Genomic DNA, 24,805 nt, shown 5'->3' with positions numbered 1-24,805 from the left:
TTCACCCTCGTTCACAGAACGAAGCCTGTGAAATCAGAAACTTTCCAAGTTATCCGCCTAGAGCCCCAGGCCCTGGGAGGTATGTGTGCGTATGTCTCCCTACCGTGGGGAGTTGAATCCACTGTCCACAGTGATGCTGCTGCTATCCATGCTGTCGAGCCGGGCCGAATGCGTGGCTCTCTGATTACTGCTGCTGTCTGTTTCTTTTGGGGCAAGGAGGGTGAGGTTCTTCTCAAATTTCCTCTGCAAGTCTCTTTCCTTCTCTCTCTCCAGGAGCCACTGCATGGTGCCTACATCATCCCTGTTTTTCTCCTCCTCTGTGGTTTTGTTGGCCCCTTCCTCTGAATCATCATCATCAGAGACATTGTAATAGTCAAAAGAGGCCTCCTGGTTGCCACCAGACTCCTGCTGACGCTGGGAAACCGGCAAGGCCTGTGCGGCCGAGGTCCCTAGGGAAGGCTCCAGTTTCTCACATCGGCCTGGCAGGGTGTCGGTAGGTGTCTTCGGGTGAGCTTTGAGGAGGGACAGGCTTGACTTGTGATAGCTGTTTACAGACAAGGTGCTGTGAAGAGGTTTGAACAGTGTGTCTTTGCTAAATATCTCTTTCCTCTTGTCCAGGCTGCTGGGTTCCGTGCTATGGTGCTGGGCGAGGCGTCCGTTGGCTAACCCTTCGGCCACGCCACCTGAAGCAGCCAGGCCCCCACCTGGCCCTTTTGGCGACTCCTCCTTGTGCCCCATCAGCTCCCTGGAGGAATGGGGGGCCTGCCTGTCAGAGGAAGACAGCTTCTTCACTCCTTCTGCCAGAGTCAGAGTGTCATGGTCCTCCTTATTCTTTCCCAGGGGAGAAGGGGCTGTGAGCACCGTCTCACTGGAGGTGTTGCACTGGAAATAGTCATCCGCAGCTGTTTTTGTTGGACAAGCACTGAGGTCCCCAAAGGATGGCAAACTCTCAGGTGGTTTGCCTGGCTCCAGAAGGCTACATGCACTGGAAGGCTCCTTGCTACCACCAACTATTTCTGGAATGCACACCTCTTTATAACTCGTGGACGACACATGAACCCTTTGGTGACCAACAGCTGGCGCGGGCCTTAAAGTACTGTCATCAATGTAGGACTGGCTGGGGGTCTGGTCATCTTGGCTACAGCCTTCAGCCAAGTCTTCCGGTGTCCCTAGGGACGAGGCACCCAATGGGCCTTTAGAGTTATCCATCGATCTGGATCTTTCCTTGGCTTTGCTGGATCTTTCGTTCCTGGACCTCCTGTCCTGGGTATGGCTGTGGCTTCGGTGTACTTTTGAGTGGGAGCTTCCCCTGGAAGGCTCGGGAAAAGGCATCTCAGTCCTCCTTTTGGCCAATTCACCAGACACATCCCATTCTGGGGTCATGGGGAAGTGGGACTCAATCACATTTGTGTTGCTATGCATGATGAAATTATCTCCTTTGTGTTCAATGATGAAGCAGCCCTCCCTGGGTGCCCTGGTAAGAGGATCGCAAAAGTCATACTCCCTCTCCCCCGGAATATCCAGGTGCGACCCATCCGAAGGATCTCCTTTGGACACTCGAGTCTTGCTATGGGACCGAGACTTCCCATGGGACTTGCGATGAGTCCTGCTCTTTTTACTTCTCCCGCTATGGTGGGCGGAGGAGCCCGCTTTACTCCGATGCGCCTTCTCTTCTTCAAGTTTCTTCATCAGGGCCGTGTGCCTCATGACGTTTTCCACGGTCAAGTCCGGATTAATGCGCCGAATGATTTCCATCTCCACTTCCCGCGGGATGGTGGTGGGCGTGTCCTCGTCCCGCAGGGGCCACTCCTCGGGAGGAAATTGCGCGGAGAAATTGGCCAGCTGTTTGGTCTTGTCTTTCTTAAAACTCAGCCGGAATAACTTCAGTCCAAATTTCTTGGACTGTTTTTCACTATCTTTAGGTTTTGAGAGAGTTTCTGTCTTATAGGAGAAATTTACAGTACTTTTGCTCTTTTCAGTGGGCGGCACCTGGCATAGCGAAGGGGGGCAGTAGGGGTCTTTGCAGTCCTTGGCGGACTTCCTCTGCAAAGTGGACGCGTGCATGCTGTGCAGCTCCTCTCGGCAGCAATGGCACGAGTCGCAGTGGTTTCTGGGCAATGTTCTCTCCCTGACACAGCCCGAGGCAGAGGGCGTGATGGTCCCGGGTTGCGGGGAGGTACACTGAGACCTGTCAGGTATCCTCTCGTCCAAATGGTACCATTTGCTGTTAGTTCTTATGAGGGAAGGAGTTATGAAATAAGTCTGTGGGGTCACGATGAAATAGCCCTCCGGAGTAGGATAGATTTTCCTCTCCCGCACCAGCGTGTTCAGCGTGTGCCGCAGGATTTCTTGACTAGGGGTTGGAACACCTGAGGCCAAAACAACACAGAAAACAAAGAACCACACACTCATGAGCATAAAACAACATGTTGTAGATTTCTGATTTCCAGACTCTCATTGGTCTGCCAAGCTTTAAAGTGTTGCATGCGAGTGAGCAGCAGAGCCTGCCCTGGTTGCCTTTGATAACCCCAATGACTACTGCTATCAAGAGAAAGAGAGAATGTCACAGCCAGGCAGAGGGGCAGGTCGTTAGCCTTGTGGTGCGGGTGCTCATATCAGCAACTGGATGTAATGCCCAGCTCATGTCTCCTGATTCCCGCTCCTGCAGATCCTGGGAGGCAGTGGTGATGGCTCAAGTAATTGGGCCCCTATTACCCACATGAAAGACCTCAACTGAGATCCATGCTTCCAGCTTTAGCCCTGGCAGGGGGACAATGCAGACATGGCGGAGTGAGTGGGTAGAGCTCTCTCTTTGTGCCCTGGGCTTCTCTGCCTCTCAGACAAACAAACAAGCAAGCAAGCTAGGAAGAGAGAGTTAGATTGCTACTTTTATTCCATAATCTTTACTGAACTAAATCATGGAAGAGAGCAAGCGGGAGAAAAATATGATATAAATGTATAGATTTAAAAAAAAATTTAGGAACAGCAATTACAGAAGCATGGTTAAAATACCTACCTTGGTCTTGAAAACCAACTCTAATATATAGAGGTGCTTTAAAAAGTTCATGGAAAAATGAAAGCAAATGATATGTTTATTTAGGGGCAAACATTATTAATACATAAACGGCCTTCTCACAATATATTTTATGCATAAAATTTTTGAAGTACCTTCATATACAGAGGCTATCATATTGGAGACACTCCAAACATTTATTTGTTTTAAAGAGTAAATATGCCGAATACACTTAAAGGTATAGATTATTTACAAGGGCACCTAGATGATCATTGTTAATGATGAACGTCCTGATTTTGAAATCTTTATCCTCAATTTTGAAAATGGTAAAATTAAGGTGGGAATTTTCTCCTTTATATTATGGGTCAGTTTGGCATAAGATGGAGGTAGGTTTTTAATTTTCTAACCGGACAGCTTAATAAACATACTAGTGAAAGCTTAGACATTCTACATCTGTTTGATCACTAAGTTCAAAATTCCCATATATGCTAGAATAGAAACACCAGGAGAAATGATAGGAACTTTCTTGTACAAAGCCTGATATTGTTTTCAAAGGGTTTACAGGCTTTGTAGAAGCTTGATATTTTTTCTCTACCTATGAGACAGAAATAAGAATATAAATTCTTAAAAGAGGAGAAAATTTCCAAGTTTTAGCCAGTTTACAAAATTGCTTTGTTATTTTCCGTTTTTAGTGCCTGGTACATCAAAAAGTGATAATAATTACAAACTGATACGAATGACTTAATTTGGAAATAGGGCAAGTTAAATTGATAGAAAATTGCCCATACTCAGCTATGGCTGACCCACAAAAATGGCAATTTGATGTGGTTGGACCTAATATAATTAAGTTTGGGTAATGAGGCGGCTGGAAGCTGGGGTCCCAGGGCCAAACTGCTGGACTGAAATTCCAGTGCCAGCACTGCTACCTGATGTCACTCACTAAACTGTGCCAAGCCCCCTATCTCTGCATAGAAATCTAATCCTAGGAACCCATCCTTCGTGGAATGACTTTACTTGGAAATAGGATTCTTACAGGCATAGGCAAGGTTAAACCAAAGTCGTCAGAGTGGGGCATAGAACAGCAGGACTGAGTTCTGGGCACGGAGATCTATGCAGAGAGAGAATGTGAAGAGACACAGAGAGATGGACAGAAGCCTGGAACAGATCTCTCCCTCACATCCCTGGAAGGGACCACTCAGCCCAGGGGAAATCTGGATCGGGAGCTCTGGCCTTCAGAACTGTGACACATCCATTTCTGGTGTTTAGGACGGCTCTGCTTCATTACAGTAGCTCTATGTTTGGGATCCCCTTATATATCCTGACTAGGTCCCTGTCAATTGTCATCACAATGTGAACAATATTCATACCTACCTTCATAGGCCATTGTAAGTTTAAATAAATTCAGTTGTATGGGAAGCAAGACCTGATACACACAGAGGGCTCAGTAAAATTAACTGTCAGTCACTCTCACTTTGCATCAGAACCCAGAATCACTGTTAGCAACCTAGGACAACTGGGTTGAGTTGTTTGCTTTTGGCTTCGCCAGGACTTGCAAAATATGAAAGTAGGAAGAGAAGCCATTTAAAAAGGTCGAGAGGGGCTGGTGTCATGGCACAGCAGCCTGTGAAGCCAGTATCTCATATGAGCTCAAGTTCAAGTTTCAGTTGCTCCACTTCCAATCCTTCTCTCTCCTGAGAAAGAAGTAGAAGATGGTTCAAGTGCTTGGGTCCTTGCTATTCATGTGGGAGATCCAGATAGGGCTTCAGGCTCCTGGCTTGGACCTGCTCCGGCCCTGGCCATTGCAGCTATTTCAGAAGTGAAACAGCAGATGGAATATCTCTGACTGCCATTCAAATCTTAAAATAAATAAATCTTTAAAAATAAAGCCTGGAATTCTCATTTATTGTCACACACATACACATACACGCACACACCACACCTATCTGTGTCATCCACTTCAGAAGACATCCTAGGTGAGCAAGGAGAAAAAAGGTAACATGGCTTACAGATCATGCATTGGTTCATTAAATCATTTAAATCCTATACAGAATGTTTTCTTGTGGGTTAATACTCCACTCTTAATAAGTACATACTGGTCTTCACATGAATGCTTTCAAGACTGTTCTAATAATAAAATCTGCTTTCAAGTTTTTGAATATTTCCTGTACAAAATAGAAATGCATTTCAGCTGCATGAATGATAGAATGTCAACCACATGCATGTGATTCTTCAGCACCATCATACAACAAAAGCTTCTTGCCCATAGGATGATAAATGTCCCAGAGAGCTCATGCCCTGCCCCCCCCTAAAAACCAGGACCCTCTGCTGAATAATTTCAAGGTGCATCACTCACAAAGCACACAGCCCTTTAGGTTAGGATACACAATCTCCACTGAAGTTTTATAGTTGATGTCCATTGTCCACATGGGGCACAGCAAGCTGAAAACCCAAGGGATCTTTCTAAAAGTTCACAGATTATGAAAAAAATGGATTTCAACATGTTTTGCAATCAAGTTTAACTTATCATTAACCTCTATTTTCCATAAACTTTTTGAACTCCTTCATATCTTAATGAATGGCACACTTTCAACTAACATTCTTATGGAAAGAGTCTTTAAAAAAAAATCATAAAGTTCATTGATAAGAATCCATGATGGAGTTGTTAATTATGGCTACTAACAAAAAAATCTTAGGTATGATCATAAATCCAGCCCTTACTATAAAACAAAAATTTAATTATGTTACAGACTTTGCTGATAGGAGCCCTTCCAGAGATTGATCTGAAAAAACTCCTGACACTATACCCAGAACTACAACGCAGCCCCATACTTACCATTAGCAATGATTCTTCTCTGTTTTCAAACGAAGAGATAAGACAGAGATTCCACAGATAATTGCTTCTAAGCTTTCTATGTCTCAGATCTGCTGATATATCAATCAAATAAGGTTTGGTTTGGGAAAACAACCTGGAAAAGTTCTTCATTCTCTCTCTTATTCATTTTCCATTCCTCCTTCAAAGATTTAATGGAAAGTTGTGGGGTTTATGCTTATTTTATTATTAAGCTCCAGCAGAATGCCTGAAATGTTCAGTTGTCTCAGACATCCATGTAGCCAACAGAAAACTGCAGGTGAATGTGAAAAGGTGATGTTGTACTCTATCTTTGCATATCCATCACTCCGGATTCTGCCTGATGTTTACTTTGGTTTGGATTTTGAGTGCTTAAAGAACAAAGATAAACTCATCCTAACTCAGCTAAAACCTGACCTCACTCATTTTCTATACCTTTCCATCTTCTAAAGTAAAAGTAGATATTAAAAAATACCATATTGGAGTCTGGTGCAGTGGCTCAGTGCCTAAATCCTCGCCTTGCATGCATCAGCATCCCAAATGGATGTCCCAGCTGCTCCACTTTCCATCCAGCTCCCTGCTTGTGGCCTGGGAAAGCAGTAGAAGATGGCCCAAAGCCTTGGGATTCTACACACGGGAGACCTGCAAGAAGCTCCTGGCTCCTGGTTTTGGATCAGCTCAGCTCCAACTGTTGCAGCCACTTGGGTATGGTTATCTGCCCTTCTCTCTTTAAATCTGCCTTTTAAAAATATTTGTTAAAAAAAATATCACAGTGATGCTACTCCGAACTCTCTGCTTTAACCCTGAAGCCTAGGTAGACGGCTGGAGTGCAGAGCACAGGTTTTCTTTTTGCATGTTTAACATTTTAGATGGAAGCATTTATTGGGCTTGCTGAGATTCTTTGTATTTGTGAAGAGTGCTGGCCCAGGGAGAACTTAGTAAGAACAGATGTAAGGAAATGAGGTAGAGACAGAACACAGTGGACATGATATTAGCCTTCCCCAGCAAACGCTGAAGTCAACCTCAATACCACATCAAGCCTTCTTGGTCTAACACTATTTCCTCTGTGGCCCAGCCTTCCTCCCAGGAAGGCCCACCTGGGACAGTTTAACCAGTAGTAGTCCATAAGCACTGACGATGGGCGAAAGGATGATTTGGTGTTTAGAAATCCAAGAGAAAAGTGCTTATTCTTTTTAACTAAAAAAAAATTTTTTGAATCTGCAATGGACCCTGGCATATGAAAATTGTTGATTGCTTTTCCCAAATTCAACCTATATGAAAAGGTGATAAAATATTTAAGTTTTGGTATATCAGTCATTTTTACTAAAAAGATCTTTCACTAAAAACTTTGTTTAGAATATGAATGTCCAAAACAGTAACAAAGATCAAAGTCTATCCTATTTGTAACATATGCAATTAATAGGATAATTCAAATCTTTTAATACTTACGACTAAAATTTTATTTCTAAAAATAAGATTCGAAGTAAGTAAATAGTCCTATTTTTTTCAGAAACAAAATAAATTTAATACTTAAGGCCCTCCAAAGTTTTAGAATTGTCATTGAAAACATATTTTTCAAATAGAATCTAAGCAATTCTAAGAGAGAGGGAGAGACAAAAAGATCCTACATCTGCTGGTTCGATCCCCAAAGAGTTGCAACTGACAGAGCTGACCCACTCCGAAGCTGGGAGCCAGGAGCTTCTTCCAGATCACCCCTGTGGATTCAGGGACCATGACTTTGGGCCATGCTCCGCTACTTTCTCACACCATTAGCAAGGAGTTGGATCAGAAGTGGAGCAGCTGGGACACAAACCAGTGCCCACCTGGGACGCCAGTACTGCACCTGAGAGAATCAGCCTGCACCAGCCCCAGCAGTGTTAAATTTCATAAAGTGTTTTGTTCTGATGTAGCTTAAGTGAACAAAAATGACAAAAAAAAAAAAAAATCAAAAGAAGGAAAGAAAAGAAAAGCACAAAAGAAAGGAAAAAAGGCAGGATAGAAACAAATCTGTCAGTGAAATAATATTTGACACTACTTTGAATAAACTTTCATTTTTAGATTTGTGTGTGTATAAGTCAGAGAGTTGCAGAGAAAAAGGGAGAGAAAGAGAGTTCTACTATCCACTGGTTCACTCCCCAGGTGGTTGCTATGGCCAAAGCTGGGCTGGACTGAAGCCAGGATCTAGGAACTTCTTCCAGGTGTACTGCATAGGTGTAGAAGTCCAAGGATTTGGGCCATTCTCTGCTCTTTCACCAACAAGCAGATGGATGGGAAATGAGCAGCTGGGACACGAACCAGCATCCATATGGGATACCAGCAACACGTGAGGAGAATTAAAATGTAATTTTAAAAGTTTATTTATTTGTGAGACAGAGAAACACAGGACAAGGAGCTTCCATCCACGGGCTTATTCACAAAATGCCTGCAATGACTCAAGCTAGGTAAGGCCGAAGCCAGGAGCTGAAAACTCAAATCTAGACCTCCCATGTGATTACTTGGGCCATTACCACTGCTTCTTGAAGTGCACATAAGCAGGAAGCTGGGACTGAGAACAGCTGGAACTGGAATCCAGGCATTCTGTTACAGAATGCACGTGTCTTGACTGCCATCTTGATCGCTCAGACCAATCTCTGCCCTGGAATTTTGAATAACTGCCATCATGTTCTAGACCATTAAACTTTTTCCATAAAGTGCCGGATAACTGGTACTTCAGGCTTTGTGAGTCATGTGATCTAATTATTTAGCTTTGCCACTTTGGTATCAGCAAAGACAACATGTAAATAAATTGGACATGGCTGTGTCCAATTAAATTTTATCTACAACATAGGTGGGGACCACACTGGACCTACGGGCCTAGATTCATCTTTGTGAATAAAGATGGATAAATCAAGTTGAGTGTGATCCTCTCAGTCCTTCTGAAAGCCAGGCCTTGGGATTTAAACTCACTCACTATAAAAACTAGCAAAGCCATTATTCTTTTAAGTACAAATGATCCACGGATTTCTCTACAATGAATTCCAACTTACTGATATTATTCTCAGCTGCTTGGCAGTGATGAACATTTTACTGTTACAAACAGGATCTGTGTTCTTTCCATTCTTTATAACTCAGTAACGGGAGGTATGGGACCAATTTTGGAAAACTGTGATCTCTCATGAAGCTCTAGGAGAATATAAGAGTTTTAAAAGCTGTGGGGTTGTTTTAGGTCACAAGTGGCTACACAGGTAGAGGGCTAAAAGAAGGGCCTTCCTTCTGCAAGAATGCTACACCTGTGAGCAGTGCGTCTTGCCTCTCACCTGGTACCCTGCTTAAAGCAAAGGTCTTGCTAACTTCCATTAACAGAAAGAGACCCACAATCACATAGGGAAGAAAATTTAGAAGTAATAAAATGGTACACAATCCAATCCAGAGATAATGAAATATCACACAAACTTAAATTACAGGTTGCCAGGATGGATTCACTTTGGAGTTTATGAGTAGTACATGTAAAATCAAAACTCAGTAGTTAGCAAACTGAAAAAGGAGGAAAAATAACTAGGAAAGAAACGTATAGTTTCTTTGGAGACGAAGAAAAAGTAAGAAGATCCAGTATGGTAGATTAAATCACCACTGAGCTTAGAATTAGCTCTTCCACACTTGCCACATGGGGGAGCGCACCTCTCTATATCGACTTTGCATTTTACCAGTTTGTCTTGGCAATCACCATGTAAAGGGTTGTGACATGAACAGAGGATTGAAGAGCCTTTGTGCAATGAGCTTGTACTCTTACACCTCTTTGTGAGTGGGTTGGGCTCTCTTTCTTCCCCTTTCCAAAGACAAGCCAGGGTTCAAGTGCAACAAATCCTGCCTGGACCAGCCAACTCCCATGGAATCCACAGACATTTACACTAAAAATGAACAGACATGTGCTTATCCTGATGTTCTGTGTTGGTCTGTTCCCCAGCATTTTTGTTTCAGCAACAAATGATACAATCAAGAGCTCATATTTAACAAAGATCTCTTCAACGTGAAATAAAAACTATAGCACATGTTTGCTTTAAATCCAGGAAAGGGCTGTCATACCAACCTGGCAACCATGTGGCCTATTAATGTATTCAATTTGACCTGCAACTTTCTGGCATACATACGTTAAAGGATACACACAGAGACACACAAAGCCAATATTTAAGGAAAGCTAGAGATTTCACATAAAACTCCATTTCTAGATTTTCTTTAAAAATCAGATTTGATCACTCTGGCAGGAGTCTACATCTGGAGGGCGTATGACAACACACCGGATGGGGCTGAGCATGGCCTGCCTCTCACAATGGATGTGCATTCTTTAGCTTATCTCCGTTCTTAACATCTTCTAACACTGGAAACATCAAATGTCATTCATAGGAGCAGCTGGGCTGCTGTCTTCTTTCTACAATACTTAAGACAAAAGCAAACAGTTGTTTTTATTTTCTTAATAAAATCGTAACTAGTTTATTGAATTTAAAAAGCACTTATCAAGTCATGAAACAACATGCAAGATATGCTTATTTCTGATACTACATTTACAAAAGTTCAAGGCCTTAGGACCAAAACATTCAGTTATTCTTCATTAGTCCATTGACCCATCATGTCCATATACTAAGAAGGTTGAGTTGCAAAGGTTTAATGGAATCCCTGTCATTTTTGCTGGACTCTTCATGGATTCTAATTTAATCTCGTTCTCTGAATGCCAAAGGAAAAGCTCTGACAGGGGCTTGCACTGCAGTGCAGAGGATTAAGGCACTTCATGTGACAGTGGCATCCCACTCCACAGTGCTGGTTTAAGTTCCAGCTGCTCTCCCTATGACTCAGCTTTTGGCTACCATGCCTAGGAAGGCAGCAAATGACACCCCAGGTAGTTGGGGGTCCCTGCCACCCAAGTAGGAAACACACATGGAGTTACAGGACCCTGGCTTCCACCTGACACAGGCCTGGCTGTTGCAGTCATTTGGGTAACAAGTCTGCAGGCTAAAGATCTCTGTGTCATTCTAACTTTTGAATAAATAAATAAAATCTTAGAAAAAAATGTGTGTGGGGGTGGAGGTATTACAGTCAAAACAGTTTTTGTGCCCCACATATCACAGGTGCCTTGATTTTTATTTACAAAAGAAAATTTCTGATTCATTTTGGGAAAGAACTTTTTCTTACTATATTTCAACATGGGAAGAACAGTCTGTGTGGTGTCCTGTAGCAACCAGAAGACACATCCATCTGGCAAGTGCTACGTTCTTTTCTCATTACCTGGGAAGCATGTTGTCAGGTGTTCCATCAGTGCCTCTTGGGTGACAGGTTTTCTTGCCGAGTTCATTGCTGAGATGGCCAAGCAAAGGATTTCCCCAAGTGGAATAAACTGAGATTGACTGATGGGAGACATACTGATTGGTGATACATCACCTGCAGAAAGACAATTTTCAAGTGAGTGGTTCATTAGAAGACCCAGTCATTTGTCCAACACACCGTCACACATGCACGCCCCTCCCGTGACTTTCATCCAGCCCTTATATTACAAACACAATCAGCTTTGAACACAAGTGGGTGATAGCCACAGGCAATCCACTCAGGTGAAAAGACCTCCACATATAGTGGGAGCGCCTCCTGCTGTGACAAATACCACTTTCCTTTAAACCTGACCTCTCATTTAAATAGACACAGTCCTGAAAGTCTTGCAACAACAAAGCTTTGAAAAAGTGATTTCTGTTTGCATTAACTTAGTGCTGATTATTTAATAACTGCCATTTATGTCTCAACAAATGCATATCTGGTTACTTGATGATTCATTCATTCAAATATTGAGTGCCTTTATGTGTCAGGCTTCTACTGGTGGATTGGGAGCTCCAGAGTGAAGGCAAGGATGCTCCCTTCCCCCAAACATATCTGTCTTCACAAATTTCCTATTTAAGTGAAGGAGACTGACAAGTAGGTCCAGGTTCAGTGTTGTGATAGGTGCACCAGACAAGCTTAGCTAATCAACTCCTAGCAGAGAGGAGAGGACATTGCAACAACACCCCTTGGGAGTGAGGGTGGACCTTGGAAGCAGGAGGCTATGATGCTTTCTCCAAGGACATGCATTCTGAATCAAGTGCATATGAGTGTGTCTGGCAGAGAGGAGATGGAGGAGGCACCAGAAGCAGCAGCACCTGCAAGCAGCTGTAGGTGGGGAGCAGTGGAGCAGTGGAGCAGTGGCACAAGTATGTTGAGACAATGGAGAGGAAAGAGCAGAATGCTCAAAGGCATTGATTCTAGGCGGTGTGATGAGCCTTGGAAGGATTTCACCAAATGACAAAGGCAGAGGCAAATCTCAAAAGGATGACTACAGTGGCATCAGGAATAACCTGGAGGGCAGAAGAGGGTAGATCATAATTCATCAGGACACTGGTCTCCTGGCACAGGTCTGTTCCCTGAACAGACCAACGGAGAAAGGGAGGCTGAAAAGATGCCTTTGGAAGGCTCATAAATGGTGACTCTTGAAAAGGGGTCAATTCATAATGCAAATATCTATCTTCATTTTAAAATATTTATACCAAAGTACAACGATTGTTATGCTCCAGGGATCCTTAGAACTTCCTAGGTTTTCTGGGGTGGTGTTCCTCCCAGCAGAGGGAAGGGCTGAGAGGACAGAAAAGTCTGTTCATGACCCCCCAAGTGATTTGTGTTTCAACCTTTGTTCTGTATGATTTTACTAATAGAGTGACCCTAGAGAAGGAATAAGAACTCAGAACACAGTATGATTTCTGTGAACTTCTATTACTGTTTTCTGCAGGTGCCCATATTATCTCTTCTTTTTTTGTTGTTGTTTCTGAAACACAACTGCTCCTTTGTAGAAGCCACCACACCAGCGTAGATTATTAATAATAATAAATTTAAAATATCAAGAACCAGAAATTGGACCAACTTAGAATCTACCAACTCCTGGGGGATAAAGGTTATGAGTATCCCGAGGAGACATTCTCCCAATGATTGGTGAGGTAGCCTCTGGCAGAAGTTACCTTGTGGGACTTAGGGCTGGTACTGCGGGCAAGGTTCGCTGCCAGATAAAGCTCAGCGCACATAGGTGACACCAAAAGGACATAATGATATAGGCTGGGATAGCATGTTGGTGGGAAAGTTTGCTATTGTTAGAAAAGTGTATATATAAGTCTTAGAAAAAAAATTCTGGTATATCCTTTATTCAAACAAAATCTATTCCAAAATGTAATGGTCACAATGACCTAGTGCTGGTGGCAGCAGAAGTCACCTACTTTATTTCTCCTGCCTGCAGGGGTCCCAATAGGTTGGCCACACTCTTAGATATCAGAGTGTAGATCTGTCTCTCTCACTCCACCACCCCAACAGAGAGGCATCAAGACTAGCTTTCTTGTTAATTTTCAGGCCTGGCCATGTGGACCTCAAAATCTCCTGTCAAAAGTCAGAAGAGAAGGAAGGTAGGATTCTGACAAACAAGGAACCCAAAGTTGACTCTGGGGTTATTGTGGTCTGGATGCAGTTTGAGTGTGTTGCCTAAGGGTTCGTGTGCTTGCTGGAAGCTTGGTTCCCAGAGTGGAGATGCTGGAAGGTGCTATGGACCTTTAAGAAGTGGAGCGCTGGGCCCGGTGCAGTAGTCTAATGGCTAAAGTCCCCTCCTTGAAAGTGCTAGGATCCTATATGGGCACTGGTTCTAATCCCAGCAACCCTGTTTCCTATCCGGCTCCCTGCTTGTGGCCTGGGAAAGCAGTACAGGACAGCCCAAAGTCTTGGGACCCTGCACCCACGTGGGAGACCTGGAAGAGGTTTTGAGCTCCTGGCTTCAGATCAGCGCAGCTCCAGCTTGGGGAGAGAATTAGTGAATGGAAGATCTCCTCCTCTCTGTCTATCTAACTTTCCAATCAAAATAAAATAAATCTTAAAAAAAAAAGTGGAGCCCTGGTAAGTGTTAAGCAAGTCACCGAGGGCATGTCCTTGGAAGGAACTGATGTGTTCTCACAGAATCCAGGTTACAGCTCTCAGCGAGCTGCTATGAAAGAGCAAGCCTGGCTTCTCTTTCTCTGCTTTCCTCTCTTGCCAGGACCTCTCCCATGAAGGCACCTGCCATGATGCCCTCACCATCCACCAAAACGACCGGTCTCGGTGGACATGCACCGTTCACATCTGAGAGAGAAAATGAACTTTATATAAGTACTCAGCCTCAAGTCTTCTGGTATTTCAATGGAAAAAAAAAGATGAATACAAATACCATTTGACTTCTAAAGCTTGTCTATCAAAAGTAAAAACTTCTCAGAAGACTAAAGGTGCATTACTAAAGGTGATTTCAAAATTCAATGGTGGGGGGTATGTTATAAAGCTGTAAGTTAAGCCACTGCCTAAAGCACTAGCATCCCAAATGGATGCCTGTGCAAGTCCCAGCTACTCCCATTCCAGCTCCTTGCTGTGTGCTTGGGGAATGTCCCAAGTGCTTGAAATGCTGCACCTATCTGGAAGACCCAGAATAAGCTCCTGGATCCTGGTTTCAGCTTGGCCGTTATGGACATTTAAGGAATAAAACTGTGCATGCAGAAGATATTCATTCTCTCTCTCTCTCCTTCTTTACCCCTCCCTCCCTCTCCTATGTAATTCTGCCTTTCAGATAAATATTCAAAAAAATTTACTTCATATCATGCATGCACTTCTGCTTATCTTAATTTCACTGCCATCTTCTTAGTTAATTTCTTTGTGTTTACTGTAGTCAGCTGTAGGAGCAGCAGATTTAGCGGGTATGAACTGCATTTGTTTGGGAAAAAAATGTATCATAATAATGTATCACAATAATAAGCACGGGCAGCAACTCTGACTTGAGATGTAGAACAAACAGAATTTGGATGTTCTAAATAACCACCCTTACATCATCTTGTTTTTACATTGCATACACTAAATGAAATGACATTCTATCCCCTTCCCACACCCAACCTCATCAGCAATCCTGTCTATGCTTCTAAGATCAATTCCCTCAACTCCATCTCCAGCGCCTCCGTCTCACTCCTCACCTGTCCAATGTCATGGTCTGTCTCAGCCTTCCCTTCTGCCCAAGGTACTCGCTCCTCCATGCAGCAACCATGCTCCTCTTAGGGAATGCACATGATTCAGTACCTCCTTGAACAGAATTGTACAGCACCTACAGGAAATCTGAAAGCCTTACCAGTCCTAAGTGGGCCCAAAGGTTCTGAGCCTGCCCATGCATCTCCTGCCCCTGTCTACTCCCCACTCTCCATGCTCACTACTTCCTCTGCTCTCCGAACATGCCAAGCTTTCACTCAGCTCAGGCAGGATCTTTGTATTTTCGGAATGTTTGGCCTGGGATGTTCTTCGGGGGGCTCTTTTTGCATCTGGTTACTTCTCATCTTTTAGATCTCAATTCAGACATTGTCTCCTTGGGGAGCCCTGCCATGACCCCCGCCCCAATCCAATGCGGTTCCAATGTGACTTGAGTCATTGTCCTCATTCTCTGAATGTGAGTGAGCAAATAAGTGTGTGTGTGTGTGTGTGTGTGTGTGTGTGTGTGTGTGTGTGGTGTGTCCACTGCCTTGTTGTCTGTCTCACCCACTAGAATACAAGTTCCATGACTATAAAGAAACTGTGAACACCAATTCAGTCCTCATATCAGACATCCCATAAATGTTGAATGAATGAATAACCATTTAAAGCAGCGTAATCCAGAGAATTTCTCAGTGGTTTAAAGGACTGTGATTTCACTGATAGTTTTGCAAAACAAGCAAACAAAAAGAGACCAAATATATTTAACTATGCCATCTTTAAGACTACCCCAAAGAATTTCATGAACCAAAGTTCTTCTACACACAGTAGTTAGCACAGAAAAGTAATTACATATTAAGTGAGGTTTAAACCATGCATTTAAGATCTGTATTAAAGGAGTTGCAGGTAGCTCTCAACACAACACAATATATTATTCAGGCTTATCATCACTTTGTGGATGTTATATCTACTGACTTAATGAGCCAACTAATTCTTAAAGTGTACTACTGGAAAATTCTTCCAACTGGACTACATTCATCTTGTCAAAAAACACGACAATGGAAATGAATACAATAATCTACAAATGCCATCATATTTTACACAAACTGTAAGTTATAAGCTACTTGTCTATAATTTTTTCTATCATCAAAATTAGCTCTGAAGCCATTTATAAAGATAACTCATCTAAAAACTCAAAGGCATTTCATGGGTTCATAAAGTCTTTCTTATATTTCTATCATATTGTTCTTAAAAAAAAAAGGAGTAAACAGATTTCATTTCAGCTTAATTTTCTTACAGACATCCATTTAAGTGCAGTCCTCAGAGTATATTTGTCAACTCCAGGATCAAATCCAGGATCATTATGATAAACCAAGCATAGCATCTTGGACAGAGTAAGGATTCAAAAAATTTTGGTTAAGTGAATTTAAAATGTGAAAAAAACAAAAACTTTATAATGGCCAGTAGTTTCAAGAACATTTAACACCCAAAATGCAAGGGCCTTCAAAAAGTTCATGAAAATATTTATTATGAAAAAATGTGCATGGAATTTAAAAACATGTTACATGAAAATAAATATATTGTTTGATTCCATTTCTCTGTAAACTTTCTGAAGTACCCTGGAAGATGAGTGGAAATGTGAGAGCTGCGCCCATGGAAGGTATGGCTGATGAGGGAGGTGAAGGATGGCTCTCTGGCACTAACAGCAGGGCAGAAGGCAGCACACTGAGCCTGGAGGAGCTGGGACACACCTGGGGCAGGCTGGTGGCCAGATGGAGAGAATAGAAAGGGCCAGATCCTGGTAGAACAGGAGGCTGAGGTCCTATTCTTGTTGCTTGTTGGGGTACCACTCATGTTTTCCTAAAGAGGAATCACACAAACTGTGCTAGAAAATCACTCCTGGACAGTGGCACAGAGTGCACCAGTGCACACTAGCACCCAAATCCCATGACTGACAAGGAGGGCCTGGAACCACAGAGTGGCATGCTGCAGATGGCAACTGCTCTGCTGTGTAGTGTCTAGAGCTGGTCATCATGTTCCAAAATTCTTCATATCTTGGTTCTACGTGTGGACCAAACAACAATACCAAGTACTGCCTTTATAGAATACAGTTTTGACTTTTTCAGTCACTAACTCAGGTTCTCTGAAAAACTCAATCTTTGCATACGAGGAGGGGCGATGTGATTCTCAAGATGTGGCTTTTGTGACAACTCATCTTTCCCTAGATGACATTCCTGAATTTCCAAAAGATGCCTTCCAGAAAAACAAACATGCACCTTTCTCAGTTCATCCTTAAACCTACTCGTACAACTGTAAGAAAAGGAAAGGCACCATTTCCCCAAGTGAATTGCTGTCATAAAAAGTGATAACCCAGGAAGTACTCCAGAGACTTCTTCTACTTAATCTTTCTCTAAATAATTTGCCTTTTTCTTCCAGGACCAGCAGTCAATAATGCATTACCCTCTTTTCCTATCCATTTTAAAGCATTCCCCTTTCACTGTAAATTTTAATTTAATCTACACCCTGCTTGAAGAGTTACCTATGACTCTACCAAGGCTGGTGTATCCGAACAACCTTTCTACAAACGCAGTTGTGAAACTGGATTAGCATATAATTAGAGAATTTCCAATATAAAAATCCAAAGAGATATTTAGATAAGCCCCAGTCTCTTAAAACAAAATACAATTGCCCAACTGTGCTTGTTTCCTCATTTGAAAAAAAAAAATGAGGGTTTGAGTGCAATGATTGCAAAGATTCCTTCAGGCTCTAAGATTCTGTAGAGCAGGATTTAGAAGGCAGCAGAATTTTGGCTAAAAGCAACCATAGTACTCCTGGCTAGTTCCATTTCCAACAGGCTGCAGGAACTATTTTAATATTCATCTGATCTGAAAAAAAAATAGGTTTTAATTTGAAAAGAAATGGCAAACTATATTGGCTATTAATTCCTTCCCTTGTAATAAAACCTTCATAATTTACTCTTCCTAATTCAAGCTCCTGTGTTCCTCAGGACCAAAGTGTGCTTTTTTGTTCTCCAAAATTAACACTAAAGTTAAAATTATGGATGCCAATAAAATTAGCACATGGAGTAGATACTCTAACTCCTTGTAAAAACAGTCACAAGTGTCTGTAAAGCACACAGTGGCCTGGGGACAATGCAACTCTACTCCTAAAACAAACTATTCGTAAAGCTATGGATTCGACAAGTCTTGGTGTAAATGCCCTTGGATTTGGGGAAATCAGAAGCTCTCTGAGGTTCCAGTTAAGTGAATAACTGCAGTGATGTGCCACATCGGACAAATCTTGTGTTTAAAAATTTAATTCAATTTATTAACCCCAATTTTATGTATAAAGACTGTTTGGCTCTTTTAACAGAAAATCTACTACATTATTTTTTAAAAGCTGTTCTAAGAAAACACATATTTCTTTCCTTTCCACTCTCTTGAAGATCAGAGCCTCTAAAAGGGGACAAAGCATGTGGCTCCCATTAACTCCATGCTGCTACGCTTTAAGTAGCTTGCCTTTGAAAATAGATTATTGTACTTGACTTTTAAATGTTTGTATTTGAAATTTAAAAGAAAACTGGTATTGAAAAAAACACTTTCACCAGTTGACAGTGGATTTGTTTTAAATGCCACTGATTTGAGAAATTTAAGGCTGAGCTTTTATTGTAATACACAATGGAAAGAAACTTGACATTAAAAATGAATTTTTAGAATATTTATAAATTCTATAACAACTTTAAGTTTCATAATGCTTTTATTTCAATACTGGATGGATCTCTTATGAAAAGTCTAATTCTCAAGCTATTCTTTAAATAAACTATAATTTAAAAAAAAGAAAAAGAAATATAAACAGGAGGCTCCCATTAATGGTGTTCTTTAGTTATGACTTACCAAGAAACTTCTGAGGCGAGCCAAGTTAAACAGGCATAATAATTGCACACCCACCAAAAAACGCACTAAGAACCCCCACTATCAGCTCAGTCTTTTTGCTATTATCTAGCAAATGTATGGAGAAGTAGCTAGGTGAATTTACAAATCAAGCCGTTTACTGCTCTGCAAAGAAACCAACCATCTTCCCAGTCAACGAGCTTTCCTTAGTTATATTAGGCATGGCTCTCGCGACTGAGAGTTGACAACTGCCTGAGCGGGGAGAGAAGCAGACACAGAAGCATAGCCAAAGGACAGTGATGGGTGGGAAGTCAGTCCATGGCTGGGGAGCCACCTTCACCAAGCCTAGACATCTGATATTTTCTCTCATCATCACGTCTAATATTTTTAGGCCATTCATTATCTGCAGTAAATTTTTACTTGTGAAGTTTGGATGAAAACATGAGCCATGTGACTAACTGTATGCTTTAGTAAATTCATACCTTCACTAAGGTTTCACATGACAGACCAACAGCTAGTACAGCATGGTGTTGGGCAACAAAGGAGGACTCCAAATGAAATAGCTAAATATACCTTGACAACTTGACACCAGATTTTCACCCTTGGCCTATAGAACAATGCCATGATACACTTAATTAGCAGAATGTTAAACTTAGGTTACTTAAAGAGTATACTACTATGATAATAAGGGGATAAATAAGGAGGAGAGAGGGAAAATAGGAGGAAGCGGGGAGGAATCCCTATACCTACAAAACTGTATCATGGAATATAACAATGAAATACTTTCAAAACAGAGTGCTGTCTACATAGCAGCCACTCCAACGCTGGTTCCATCAAAGGTCCTACACCCAGACACAAGATGAGGCAAGACTCAGCCATCTACAAGATATTTTTTAATACCAGCTGCAACCTTGTTCTCTAGTTCCTTATCTAGAAGCAAGTTCAAGCCATTTACCACCAGGAATGAAACATTAAGGGATACAGTCCTAGTTGACAGCAATGAATAAGTTCTCTCAGATGTCATACAGTTTTGTAACAGGAGTTTCTGGGTGATATGGTGTCTTCCTCTTTCTAATAATCAATTCACAAAGGACAGAGCCTTTGTTGCTGATTTGAACCAGGATGCATTTCTCTTCCATTTCCACAGTCCAGCCTTTCACCAGAGGTATACCAGATACTTCAACAGCTACTCAGGCTACTTCTCAGCTATAATTTCATAAATCCAGTTAACATCTAAAGGATTATTCCTCTTCTCTCTTGGTTAAGTCAGAATCATCATAGATGTTTCTCAACAATCATATTTTTTGCTTCATCAGTTCAAGTTTATCAACTATCTAGGAACTGATTTTTATAATATGCAATTATAACAGAGTGAAAAGGTTTTATTAAGTATAGCTCTTCTATGAACAGATTAGTAGTTACTAAATTACAACACAACTACTGTGTGATTGCTACTAACACCTCAATAACTGAACACCTTATCACCACTCCTCTATTGCATTTGAAATTATACTAGAAAAAAAAAGAAAAAGAAAGGGTTTAGAGGGATGCAATAAAGCACAGATCATAGGGCCCAGCGCGATGGCCTAGTGGCTAAAATCCTCGCCTTGAATGCACCAGGATCTCACATGGGCACTGGTTCTAATCCCAGCAGCTCCACTTCCCATTCAGCTCCCTGTTTGTAGCCTGGGAAGGCAGTCGAGGATAGTCCAAAGCCTTGGGACCCTGCACCTGTGTGGGAGACCTGAAAGAGCTCCTGGCTCCTGGCTACAGATTGGCACAGCACCGGCCGTTGTAGTCACTTGGGGAGTGAATCATCCGATGGAAGATCTTCCTTTCTTTCTCTCCTCCTCTATGTATATCTGACTTTGCAATAAAAGTAAAATAAATCTTAAAAAAAAAAAGAGGATGAGGGCCCCCCCTTATTTTTTTAAAGAAGCACAGATCATCATCAAAACAGTCAGATAGACACACAGAGAATGGACTTGAGAGTTGAAATATTAAATTCATGGGATGCACTCTAGTGAAGCAGTTAAGATTTAGTTGAGATAGCCAAATCTCACATAGGAGTGTTTGGGTTAAGTCTCCGCTCTGTTTCCAATTTCAGCATCCTGCTAACACATATCCTAGGAGACAACAGGTTTTGGCTCAAGTACCTGGGCTCTTGCCAGCTACATGGTACTGAGTTTGTGATTCCTGGCTTTTGCCTTGCCCAGTCTGGGCTTTTGCAGGCATTGAAGGAGTGAAGCAGTGAATGGGAGAGGTATTTATGTCTTTCTCTCAAATAACAACATCAAAATAAACAAACAAAAACCTGAAAATCAGGTTGACAGTCTAATTTTTTTGATCCTCATCAGTTGAATTATTTGGAAAATATACTTAATTTTTTTAGGTCTCAATTTCTTCTTCTGTAAAATGTGTATCACGATGTTCATCTCCCAGAGTCATTGCAGGGACTAAATGAGATAACATGTTGATATTTATGATGTCCCTGATAGGTAAGGAACATCTTCTCCATGCCTATCTAGATTTATTCAGTCTCCTTTTTTATTGAGCTTCAATTTCTACCAAAAGGAGATTCATGTGGTTCTACAAAGAAGTCTTTAAAAAAAAAAAAACTAAAACATCTTTGGGAAGATCAAGAGAACAATAGTGTTTCCTATCCTAGCATGAATTCAGTTTAACCAGATTGCTCTCTTCTTGATTTTTAGCTGTGAGCATCTGTACTTAACGAGTGTCAATGTGTGGAATATTTTGACTGGAAGGTGGAGAAGTTAAGAAATACAAGCGTGCAACATTTGGGATGTGTTGCTGGGCTAGAGGAAAACATTTTAAAGCATCAGGGACTCTTCAGGGAGAAGGGCAGTGGCAAGTGAGAAACAGTATGGGTAGAGTTAAATGAAACTAAGAGAATTTGGTCTATTGCAAACTGGCCTTGCATGGGAAGGAAACTCAACAGTGACTAAGTGCTCATAGTCCAGAAGTGCATCTCTAATCTGAAAATCTACTGTGAAATCTGGAGCGTTTCAGACATTGGATTTTCAGACAAGGTTTATTTAGTAAGTAAAGTCTGTGCAAATGTTCCCAAATCCAAGGCTGAAACCTGAAACACTTCTAGGTCTAAGCCATTTCAATAAGCAATACCCCGCACATAGGGAAAAAGTCAGTGACACTGAGAACTGAACAATTTCTGTTGGGATGTAAAATATTGATAGCCATCATGTTTATCTCTCCCAAGGAAAACATCTTGTAGGACTCAAAGAAGTGGCCTTCAAAGTTTAGCAGACTCCCTACATAAGGATGGCTTATCCAATGAAATTCAAATATACTACAATCAATGTCCATGTTTCAGAGCCCCGCATTAACATTACCCTTAATGATGACAGTCGTTCACCAGCAGGATAGCAACTTTTCAGACAGCAACCCTACCTCCAGGTTAGAACAAGCAACTTTCATAGGAAGACCCGCATAAGTTTGCAGCCTACCTTCGCACTAATCTACACTGTGAAGATTCTTAAAATTAAAAACCAGCTCATTCTAATCCTGTATGAAAATTGACCTTTTCAACCACCTTTCTTAGTTGAGTATGTATTAAGTGATTTCCACACATAAGGAAATGTCAGAAGATAGAAACTGTAGAAAAGGGCATGAACATTGACCCCTGCCTTCAATGAGCTTATAATGTAGTAGGAAAACACGTGAAAATATAAGCAATTATAACATTCACATTACTGTTCAAAACATCTTAGAACTATAAACAATACATGATTAACTAGCAAGCTAATCATCTCATATGAATTTCAAGGACTAAGAAATGATCTCTTTTTGGGAACAGGAGGGAGCTTTCTGTTGAAAACTTAAAGCCTGAATACAACTGGTGGGTGTAAGGACTTTGTAGAATAATACCCACAACATCCCTTGCCTGAGTTTCCCCTGGCCAAACAACATTTACACCTGATTTAACATCCTCCACTTTACTCTGAAAACACAAAGAAGAGACATGTTGGATGATGAAGAAAGGAAACATGTTTTCTTTTCTTCCGTGGAAGGGTGAGTTATGGGATGGATGTGGCCATTTAAGACTCTCAAAAAATCATGAATAAACCTACAATTGTATACATTTAGTGAGTAAGGTGGTAAAAGTACACATTCAGATGTGTTCATTTTAGAAACATAGCATATGTAACACTTTGGAACACCAAAATTATTTCTCTTTTTTTTAAGAGTTTTTTGTGGTGGAAAGCACATGGATGTTGTACATTGTAAGAAAACAGCTCTGCCATAATCTGAATCCCAAAGCAGACTGTGATGAAATATGCTGACTTTCTTAGTAGTTAACCTCAGCCTCAACACAATGTTAGTCTTGGAAACAGTCCCTGTGCATATAAATTAGCCTTTCTTGGCTTTTAGTGCATTGTGTGTAGGTTAACAGGCCAACTAACACACAGAATTTCAGGGACTATCCATTAATTAAGAAGAAAAAAAATCTTCAAATCACATTTACTGAATACCTCAGTCTGCAGAGTGAAAAGAGACACAGGGCTGATGGAAACCTGAAGCAGACAGCTTCCTGCTCACAAATCCCACATCTGTTCACTTTCCAGTGATGATGTGACACCCCTGGATGGGTCAGGCTTGTGAGGTCACCTGTGGTGGGCAGCCTACCTGGAGAATCTGGACAGCTGAAGACAGAAGCCATGGGGGGATGGGACGACACAGCAAGACCACTTTACAGCTTACCACACAGCTTTGTCATGGGTTCTGTAAACATTTTCCCATATTTCCTTGCACACAACAACTCTTGAAACAAAAGCATGGGGAAACCTACCTGACCCTTTCTGGACTGGCTCCATCCCCCAGGTAGCTTTGACGCTAAAGCCTGGTGCATGCTAGGGGGTTGCATCCAAGCACAAGAAGGAGCCAGTAACAGAAACGGAGGTCCTAGAATCTGCAATAAGAAGAAAAAGTAAACTTTCGAGTCAAAGTATCCTAAATGAGCATTTCAGATTGGCTACAGAGGACCCATGGGACAGCAATGTGGTACTTCACCTTGGTAGCTCTATGTTTCCAAAAAAAAAAAAAAAAGTTACAGAACTCTCACCAATTCTTATAATTCAGGGCTTGAGATACTGGCCCAGGTTCAGTTCAAAAATGAAAAGCACCTTTAACAAGGCTTTCTGAATGGGCTTTGCTGGTAACATTTGCTTTTTTTTTTTTTTTAAAGGAAGAGGGGAGAAAAAAGATCCTCTTTAGCATTCTTTTGTCCTATCTGCATGGAACAGCTGGGCTGCTGCTCCCTCCTGCGCCATGCATCACAGAACTGAGCCACATCCCACTGCAGTGCCTCGGGAATCTGCAGTGTCACTCCTCTTCTGCTTGTTCTCTGCAACGTGAAGTCATAGGGCCGGATCAGCCAACCTGACTTCTCATCACCCTGCCCAGAATCCTTTGTGAACTGAAATGAGTCATCGCTCCAAGAAAAGCTACACAGCCTCTGTCGGTCTGGGCAGGATCCTTTGTCCATCCAGCAGCGGCGACACAGGCACAGGACAGCAAGGGGGCACATCCACCTCTCCAAGGGGCCCGGGTCCCCTCGCATGCATCAGCACCAATTCAATTTTTTTCATCATTAAAACAGTAAAAAGGGCACATACCTCCAGATGCTTGAAGGAAGAACACACAGTAAAATTGATCTACAGCATCATATACTCACCAGTCCGTAATTATAGACCTGACACATTGTCCTATTTTTTTTTTTTAAGGCTGGCTTTTCATTGTGATGAAGGACGAATCTCCCTCCTGTGTGTAACAGGCGGTTCTACTGTACACTGGATCAAAGTTTAGCTGCAGTGGGCTATTTGTCATGAATTCCAGCTGCCGCGCAAGTCTTTGCAAGCCCAGATCTCATCATTCCCGGCACTTCCCCGCCAGGCTCACAGCCCGGGCAGCCAGCGCATCTCGCCCTGCACCAGCCAGTGCAGCTTCTGCCGCTGAGAAAGGCAGCGCTGGGAATGAGGTCACTATGTCAGGAACTCGCTTGCAGCCTGAGGTTCTCCC

General features: G+C 42.0%; 1 protein-coding gene across 2 annotated transcripts in view; it reads right to left on the bottom strand.

Moving 5' to 3' along the window:
• Positions 1-24,805, bottom strand: part of STOX2 (storkhead box 2) — a 100,958-nt gene that overhangs the window by 4,964 nt on the left and 71,189 nt on the right. The window contains exons 3-4 of one of the 2 annotated variants that reach the window (XM_040965936.1): positions 11,118-11,270; positions 104-2,369 (exon numbers count right to left, since the gene is read on the bottom strand). In XM_040965936.1, the coding sequence (XP_040821870.1) occupies positions 104-2,369; positions 11,118-11,270 (2,419 nt within the window). Of the gene's footprint in view, positions 1-103; positions 2,370-11,117; positions 11,271-24,805 lie in introns of those variants that run through there. The other variant, XM_040965937.1, reaches the window with a different exon arrangement.

Source organism: Ochotona curzoniae, unplaced genomic scaffold (assembly GCF_017591425.1).
Source record: "Ochotona curzoniae isolate NIBS_2020 unplaced genomic scaffold, NIBS_Ocur_1.0 scaffold_4505, whole genome shotgun sequence".
NCBI lineage: Eukaryota > Metazoa > Chordata > Mammalia > Lagomorpha > Ochotonidae > Ochotona > Ochotona curzoniae.
The sequence above is the reverse complement of the archived record's forward strand: the minus strand, read 5'-3'. Positions and strand labels throughout refer to the sequence as shown.